General features: G+C 42.7%; 1 protein-coding gene and 1 long non-coding RNA gene across 2 annotated transcripts in view; one reads left to right on the top strand and one right to left on the bottom strand.

Moving 5' to 3' along the window:
• Window positions 1-287: 287 nt before the first annotated feature.
• The window catches only part of LOC106891789, a 24388-nt gene continuing 15405 nt past the window's right edge, over window positions 288-9270 (top strand). Inside the window, exons 1-2 of the long non-coding RNA XR_001412789.1 lie at window positions 288-520; window positions 8208-8345. This is a non-coding gene — a long non-coding RNA (uncharacterized LOC106891789). The remainder of the gene's footprint in view (window positions 521-8207; window positions 8346-9270) is intronic.
• TSPAN2 (tetraspanin 2) overlaps window positions 5212-9270 on the bottom strand; it is a 24922-nt gene continuing 20863 nt past the window's right edge. The window contains exons 6-8 of the mRNA XM_014948541.1: window positions 8445-8513; window positions 7554-7637; window positions 5212-5457 (exon numbers count right to left, since the gene is read on the bottom strand). Coding sequence (XP_014804027.1) covers window positions 5392-5457; window positions 7554-7637; window positions 8445-8513 — 219 coding nt within the window. The 3' untranslated portion in view covers window positions 5212-5391. The remainder of the gene's footprint in view (window positions 5458-7553; window positions 7638-8444; window positions 8514-9270) is intronic.

The following is a 9270-nucleotide window of genomic DNA, read 5'->3' as shown; positions in this document are numbered from 1 at the left end:
CCCCCCCCCACAACCGCGCCCCACCGGCTCCGGGGCTGACCGGCGGCGGCGGCAGCACCGCCCCAACCGACAGGGGGCGCCACCGCGCGATCCCTCCGCCGGGGGAGGCGGCCCCGCGAGCAGCCGGAGGGGGCGGGGCGGAACCGCCTCTGCCCTCCCGCCGCCCCGCCCTCGCCGCCGGAGGAGGTGCCGCCCTCGCGCTGGCCGCAGCGCCAGTAGCCAATGAGGAGCGAGCCCCGTCCCCGGTGGGCGGGGCCGCTGTGCCGCGCGCGTCCCTGAGGCGAGTCGCGGGCTGGTCCCGGTCCGTGAGGAGAGTGCGGGGGATCGGGGCCTGTTCCTTTACACGGAGCCTGGCGCCGGGGCCGTCACCCCGCTGAGGGTGACGGGCGAGCTCTGGGCAGAGCCGCCCCGCAGCCTGCGTTCGCGCCCCGGTTGGAGGAGACCCTCGCTGGGACATCGGCCGCTGCCGGGTGACGGCCCAGCCCGGTGGGCAGCGGGTGTCCGGAGCGCCGGGATGCAGGTGAGGCAAAGGCCGGAGGGCCCGTGGGACCGGGAGGTGGCCGGGAGGGGAGGGAACGGGGGGGGAAGCGTCGAGGGGCCCCCCCAGCGTGAACCGGGGGGTGTGGGAGCGCTGGGAAGGGCACAGAGACGGGGTCTCGCCAGTAGCCGCTTATTTCAGGTTATTTTTATTAGAAAGTTGTTTTAGATTCACGACAGAAAAGGTGATAAAACGCCACTTGAGAACACATTAGACTAAAGGGAAGTAAAAGGTGATTTCAGCAACAAAGTTGGGGTTTTTTTTCTCCTGCCATAGAGGTAATTCTGCTACAGACTGCAGCGTAAACCAATATGCCATTTCTGTCCAAAATCAGAATTCGTGCTGTAGAAACAAATATGTTACATTGGAAGTGGTTCGTGTTTTGGGGAACCTAGTGGCTGGAGCACCATTAGAGAGGAAGAAGTAAGATTGAAGAGCTTTATTTATGTTCATTTTCCGTGACCAGCATCCCATGCTATTAATTAGTAGCCTCCAAAGGCTGTAAAATACAGCATTTGAAGGCTTAAGATAACTCAATTTCTTGTTCAATGCATACAAAATATATATATATTTATGAAAGAGGAGACATTGCCATTTTCCAGTATTTAAAGGGTGACTACAAAGAAGATGGAGACTGCTTTTTTACAAGGAGTCAGATGGAAAAGACGAGGGGTTATGGATACAAGTGACTCCAGGGGAGATTTTGACTGGACAGAAGAGGGAGATTTTTCACAATGAGAACAATCGGCCACTGGAATAATCTCCCCAGGGAAGTGGTAGATTCCCCAACATTGGGACACTTCTAAGATGCAGCTGGGCAGGGTCAGGGTGCTGGGCTCTCTTTTCTAGACTGTGCTTTCGCCAAGAAAGGTTGGACCAGATCATCCTTGAGAATACCTTCCAACCTGGTATTCTGTGATTCTCTGAAATATATTTTGCTATAAAACTATCTATCACTTTAAGTGTGAAGAAAAGTGAAATATGAATCTTCATCGTAGGGCTATTACAGGGCTGTGCTTCATCAGCTTCTGGGCAATCTCTGCAAGGTATCAAAACTGGGTGAGGTTTTCCTGTAACAAATGAAGCTCCCACTGAAGTCAGTTACTTAGAAAAAATTAGATAAGGGAAATGTGAATAACGATGTTTAGAGATCTCATAAGGACATATTTACGTCTTTATCCTTTAGAACAAACACGAGGGATTTGATCTTTTGTCTCTTGCTCCTTAAACAGGTACAAGGGACAGGACTAAATGGGTACTCCTGCTGATTTACTATGAGGTACAAGGGACAGGACTAAATGGGTACTCCCGCTGATTTACACAGCAGTTACTATGTATCTGGTGCATACAAGCATTGGAGTCTGTTAATTAAATCCTGGCGTGCAACTGTGAAGTGTGAACTGTATTTGAGGAAGTTTAGATACTGGGTTGCATTTAGTTACTGTTGAAAAGCTTTCTTATTGAAGGCATATGGTGTAGTTGCTTGGAAATTATTTTGTACTGCTGACAAAGATCAAAGATTTTGCACTTTCAGGAGCTGAAATGAAAGAGCAGCAGCAAAATAAACTGTGGGTGCTATATATCCAGTTTTGATAGTCGTAATCCTGCCTGTGACATTTGAGCATTTAAAAAGGGCTGCTCAAGCAAGTCAGTGGAAATCTGAGTTGTTAACTAGCTGTGATCTAAAAGCAACAGGAAAGAATTCTTACAGTTTTGACAGGGAAAGAACAGCTGCATTTTCTGTCCCTTACTGAGTTACAAAAGAGTTTTTGTTATTAAGATGCATAGAAAACTGCAAATATATTATGCACCTCACAACAGCAGGAAACAGCAAAAAAGGCTGTATCTCTGGATTCTATTAAAGGCACTAGTAGATGCATAACATGTTGATTTCCAGCTTAAATTACACCAATAACTTAGAATAATACCAGTTACTGGTTTAGTTCTCTGTTTCTGATATGCACTGCAGGTATCCCCTATACCTAAATAGCAGTAAACCCTAGGGTATAAGCAGTAATTATGCTCAGAAAAACAAATGCACTCTTCAGAAGATTAAAAAAGAAAACAAACACAAACTCAAAACACTTCAGCAGAAAGTCACGTTGTTCAAGTCTGAATTTATAGAAGGTTTCTTTGTACCACTCTTCACTGTTTTCATAAGGCACTTGGCTGCTGTTGTACTTCTGGGGCAGTGGGGTACTAACAGAAATTTCTGCAAGCTGCCTTTTTATTCAGTCCATCCCAAAAGCAGGAGTGGGCATCTTCTGACTTACTAAAGAAGCAGTAAACAAATAAAGTAGTAAACTCTGGTCCTCCAATCACTACATTCTGGTGCTACAAATTTGAGGAATTAAAACCAATTATATGTAGATATGTTTAAAATAAATAAAATACTGTCATTACAAAGGGGTGTAACAGAAGGAAATAGCTTTATTTGAACTAAATTTCTATCCCTATAGGGCAATCTTGGAACCTGAACCACTGGCTTCCCTACTGTGCTATTTTTATTGGTTTTCCTGGAAGGCTGTCTTGCTCTCAGTGCCAAAAAGGACACTACACACAGGTTTCTTCTTTCTGTCAAGTGTCACCTTCTGAGAAAACACCCCAATTGTATACTGTGCATATACTGTGTATATTTAGAGCAGAACCAGTTGCAGGGAGAGTCTTAGGTGTACCTGGAATCCAGGAAATTGCTTTGGCTGTGTCAGTTGTTTGCTGTGAGAAACTTTGGTGGTTTCAGCTCAAGACTCTCAGTGATTTGCTGCCAGTGTCATTCTCCCTGTTGAGCCTTTCTTAGACAGCAGATGGGGACCTATTTCCTGGTCTGATGTTTGCAGAATGAGGTCCCAGGCCCTACTTTGACACGGCACCTGTAGCTAATTGGCTGTGAACAGAGTGAGAGAAGCCCAACTCTGCTTTGGTGTAGGAGATAAGGTCTCTCTGGAGCTGCTCCGTTGGCAGCACCTGCTGCAGACCCAGCCTTGAGTGCACAGCCCTCAGTGTCACAGCCTGTGGTTGAACAATTTGAACAGAGACATCTATGTAAAAAAAAGCCAGCCAGATGTGTCAATTAAATCGGATACATGAAACAGCAACACCATTTCCAATCCTGAAGGAACAGAAAAGTGATGGGAGTTGGTGTTTCTTTGGGAAATGAGAGATAAATCTCGTGAGAGATGTATATTCCACGCAAACACGTGCACTAGAATGCACTCATTTCCTGAAATCCCATTCTGTTTCAGTGGAATAAAGACCCCATCACTGGTAAATGCCAAGTCCCATTAGACAGCGTGGATTATTTCAATGAGCTGAACTTTTCCCCATCACGTATGGAACAACTGCATCCAAAATCCAAACTAATGATCATCAGAGAAACGGAGCTGCTACGTGGATATTGCTAGCAAAAAGCTGTTCTCTGAAATGATGAATTATCTCAAGTAAGCCAAAAATTAAGAGATTCTGAGCCTTTGTTGTAATTTATTTTCCCCTTCTGGGGACAAGCTTTCTCCCTTCTAGGCTGTTTTAAAAAGAACATTCTCGTATGAATAAATATGACAAATATAAAAATAAAAATATAGAAACAAACTATGTAAACGCAAGCCCTGAGGTATTTCAAGCACACAGTGTAATTTTTATACCTGACATGCAATCTAAAGATGCCAGTAAGAAAATTTACTTTATGGCTCTCTAAAAACGTCCCATCTTTCTTTCCTGCCTCAACACCCGCAAGAAAGGGTGAGAGGTTGAGGTAGGAGCCCCGTAGAAGCTGTGATAGTCACAGAAGCAGAAACAGAGGATATTAAAGTGCTGCGTGTCTTTCCCTGACCGTCTTCACTCTTTGGTTGGCTTTTACAGGCCAGTTGGATTTTACAGAGTATCTGACAAAGCTGCTGCTTTTCTGGATATAGGCTCCACTCCTGTGCCAGCATATATACCATAGAGAGTCTTGCAGGATGAAGGGACTTCTGAAGAAAGATTTTAGCAGTCCCTTTAACTCCTAGGCTTGTGTGTGTGTGTGTGTCTCAGGCTAGCTTGGGAAGCTGAAGCACACTTGGCCCTGCAATTGCTCCCAAATGACTGCGGTCTTCCCACCTCTTTCCCCCTCTTCCTTTAGCCTTGATCTGCTTGGACATGTTTCCTCCCCCAGAGCTTTCTGCATTTTCATGAAGGGTCCAGTCCTTAAAAAAAAAAATATATCCATTCTCTGCATGACAGTGACGTCAGTGGGTCTACTCATATGAATTAAAGTTTGCTGGAGCAGGCCCTGAGGCATTAAGTCCAATTTTATTAAATTCTACTGTGTTTGGGCTTTGAAAAGAAGAGTTACAAAATTAATCATAGGTCTTACTTCTTAAAATGGCATTTGTTCCTCTGCTAATTCTTTGTAAACAGGGGCTCAATGTGAAAGGATCTCAGGGGTTGTATTCCTATGGGTGTGTGTACATTCTTGCACAGTGAAGACTCTGGAATAATATGTGTGCAAACATGCACACACAACACATTCCATCTGCACATACTTACCCTGCATATACAGGTACCTGCTCACATGCATGTGCTTACACAATGTCTACAGATGTGTAAACTCATAGTTGCACATATACAAACTAAAAATCCAATTAGTCTTAGATGCACCTTTGCTTTTTTTCGTTAAAAAGGACATTTTAAAACCCTTGTTTTGTTCACTTTGGTTTTACTGTAACTAATACAATTCACCTGCTCATCTAATGGGATATTTTCCTCTCAGTATGTTAAAACACTAATTAAAATGCATTACAATTATTAAATTGGGTAGAAGAGGACTTCTTGTGAAGCTTAGTCTGGAACTCCTGGGACAGAGTTGTGCAGTGAGAGTTTTAGATCATGTCTCTTGTGTTACGGATCGCACAGCACAGAACCATGCTGAATATCATGCCAAAGATCTAGAAGAGAAGGGATGCAATTTAGGGATCCACTTACAAAACAGTTATAAAATAGTCTGCATATCAGAACAATTTGAAGGTTCTTATGGCAGAGTAGCAAGTGACTCCTTCCATCCACAAACCCTAAGACATCAGACAGCTAATATAAAAGAGATTTCACTGATACTCAAAGCCAAGGTTTTATCTGTTTACACTAATTTCACTGTTCTTTGTTTTAAATGTTAAGGCGAGCGTGGTAGCCCCAAACATTAATATCATTAACATAAATTTCACTGACATTGATAATTGTGACTGTATTATGTATTGCACCAGACGTGGTAGCCCCAAACATTAATATCATTAACGTAAATTTCACTGACATTGATAATTGTGACCGTATTATGCCTAGTATTACACCAGCAGGTTCTGAGTTTCAGAATGCTTCTATGTGGAATATTTTATAGACATTTGAATAAGAGCAGAGCACGATCCCAGAGGAACTGGTGCTGAGCACTGTGGCTTTGCAGAGAAAGCTAAGCTCTACTCAAGACCAAGACTATGTGTTAAATATAAAACTCTATTCATGTTAGGGAATTGGTTAACTAGAGGGAATGTTAGAAGCAGAGAACAGTGGGGACTGCCAGAGTCTTCAGAAATTTCTTTTTTTTGCCACAGGTTGACTCTCCAAAGTAGTTAGTGGCTACCTCCTGATGCTTCACCACTAATGATGGGAGAGAAGCAATACTATCAGGCAGTTAAACCCCTGAGTTCATATCCTCTCCCCACACACCTCCCTAAGGAAGGAGATGGGTGACCAGTCATACCCCTGAAGGGTCAGAAACAAGCACAGAAACATCTACAGACATGTTTCTGCTGCTTAAGAGGTTATAATTTCATAACTTCCGCTGTATCTGAGGTGGGAAGCCATATAAGAGATGTTTGTATGTCTAGCGTATCTTTATTGAGCAGAGAGGTTATTGGAATTCTGTCACACCCATGTTCCTTTGCTGTATTTTTGAGTACACTTTCACGTTTTATACAAATCATAGGATTGTTTAGTCCCTTTTCCCCACACCATGGTTTCTATTACATACATAAACCCTTCATCTGCTTTTAAGTGTCCACCTAAGTCCATGAACTTCCTGCTCTTCAGAGCAGTGTGTTTCTTTACTAATATTCTGGCTCCTCATACTTTTTCAGAAGTATGCTGCGGGTTTCTGAATCTGAAGAGAGTCAGCACACACGTGATGGAAAGTGCTTTCTGTGAAAGCCTGTGTTTGACACAGATTTCCCACTCCTGCCACATCCTTGCAGCAGGGTGACATCTATTGGTGACAGCTCTGCTGGGAAGGAGCAGACCTTGGGAATACAGCAATGCACACTTGAGGGAGGTGGACTGTAAGAAAAGTTACCTGTGCTTTGATGACACCATTCAATGAAACAGCTACCTGTAACTAGGTGTTATGTGTTTAGGAAAGAAATACTGTCCTGAAAACTATGCAGTTTAAATCCTGTTCCTTTAACAAAATACATACTGATCACTGGATCTGTGATCAGTAGACTAGAAAATCTGTTTATCCTTCACATTGAAACAATGCTACAAACAAAATACATACTGATCACTGGATCTGTGACCTAGAAAAACTGTTTATCCTTCACATTGAACCAATGCTACAGCCAGAATTTTCCTGGAAAGCCATTTCTATACAAAGGGTAGGTACTCTCTATTCCTTATGAAATCTAAGGAATGGGTCCTCAAAGAGCCTAAAGCATCAGTCTGCAGCTCTCTTGGAATAGATGAAATGCTGCTACAGCCTTTTGCCTTTCAGATTGGTTCACCTGAACTCCACTTTCCTATTATTACAACAAAATAAGATTACCGTTGGATACTTTGGACACTAAGGACACAAAATAAACTGGTAAAACAAAGTCACACAAGTCTGCTTGCACCAACGTGGGCGATTCCCAGAGAGAAGACACACTGAAAGTGGTAAGAATAGCTGTACCTCTGAGGAATGTCACCAGTTGCTGCAAAACACCTTCCACAAAGCTTTGACTAAGGGGCAGGGTACTGGGCTCAAATATAGATTTAAGAGAAAGAATGCGGATTTACTCACTGTGGTGCCAGCAATTGCAATTCCAACAATTCCAACTAAATGCAGATTAGCATCAATTATGTTCTGGATTTCAACCAGGCAGTTCTATTTAAAACAAAATGGAAAGATTTTAGATTAGCATCAATTATGTTCTGGATTTCAACCAGGCAGTTCTATTTAAAACAAAACGGAAAGATTTTTACTCCTAAAAAAATATACTCCAACCAACTCTGCCAGATGTTCTCACTAAGCAACACAGAAACATGAAAAATATATTGCAGTCACTGTCCTAATTCTTGCGTCTATGCCTTGTCTTTTGTTGGACAATTCTCACAGCATATTCCCTTTTCTATGAGACATCCGTACATCTTGCCTGTCCACGCTGACACACACAAGTCATTTGCTTACAATCAGTTTTCCGTAAATTTAAAATGATCAGCCTTTATATGATAGGCCTTGCTAAATTAGGAAGTTTGGCCCTTTATTGTTGACTTTGTACTCACAAGCAGATTCCACAAACGACAGAAAGAACAGTATCTCTCTTAACACCAATGAAGTTTCTAGCCAGGAGTCCCCATGCGTGATTAAGGCAGGCACTTGCCAAAAATTCAACCTTCGTGGGGCTTTTCATTTAGGACTCCTGTTCTGCTAAATCCTTCCCACTTTTCTTTTCAGAAGATGCAATATTGTCTCACATGGAATGCTACAAGTGGCTTCAGAAATGAGGGCTGCGCCTATTCAGTACGATCTCCAACTTAGTTCTGCCTCCACTCTGCTCTATTTCATATGGATTTTCATGCCGGAATTTGCAAGGTAAAAAGGAAGTTCTTCCTTTCTTCTAGAATGTCTCCAATATTACTAAACAATTGCCATGAAAAAGTGATTAAAATAAGCAGAACAGAGGACACTTGCCTTCTTGGTATTCTCTGGACAGGGTAATCCAATTTGTTGTTCCATATTACCTTTACCGCAGCATTGGAGCTAAATGAGAGAGAGAGAGATGGAGAATCAAAGAAGAGGAAACCATAGACTTCCTTCATACTGCAAGTGAGATAATGAATAACCACAAAAAGAAACAATACAGATCAAGTCATAAATTTATTCCCTGTATTAACTGCTACCTCTGGTAGAGTTCCAACTGCATGGGCCAGAATTGTCAAAAATCAGTTTCAACTCTCTGAAGCCATAGAAAACACGTAAATTTGTATTAACAACAACAACCAGAGGTGATTTCTATCACAATATCTCAAAACAAAGCAAACAAGTGGATTTTGGAAAAGCAGATCTGTGGCTTATGAGGAAACAGGAGTTGTTAGAGGGAGAAAGCAGTTAAGTTCAAAGAGCGCATACAGAATTACGGGCAACATGCAAAAGCTACACCAGAGAATGCTAGACTCTTTATTTCTGACAAAACAGTGCTGGGTTTGGAGACAGTAATAAATCAGAGTGTTTCAGAGGGTTTTTCAAAGAGCGCATACAGAATTACGGGCAACATGCAAAAGCTACACCAGAGAATGCTAGACTCTTTATTTCTGACAAAACAGTGCTGGGTTTGGAGACAGTAATAAATCAGAGCGTTTCAGAGCGTTTTTCCTGTTTGCTTAGCTCCCACAAAATGCTTGGAATTCCTTTTGGGGTCAGAAATAACAGCTATGGGAGAAGGACAAAAGGGTCTGAGGTTGTGAAATGTTTCTTCTAAAGAACGTGGGAATACTGTAAGGAGCAACAAAGCTTGGGC

Source organism: Calidris pugnax, unplaced genomic scaffold (assembly GCF_001431845.1).
Source record: "Calidris pugnax isolate Ruff unplaced genomic scaffold, ASM143184v1 scaffold91, whole genome shotgun sequence".
NCBI lineage: Eukaryota > Metazoa > Chordata > Aves > Charadriiformes > Scolopacidae > Calidris > Calidris pugnax.
This window is presented reverse-complemented; position numbering and strand designations above follow the sequence as displayed.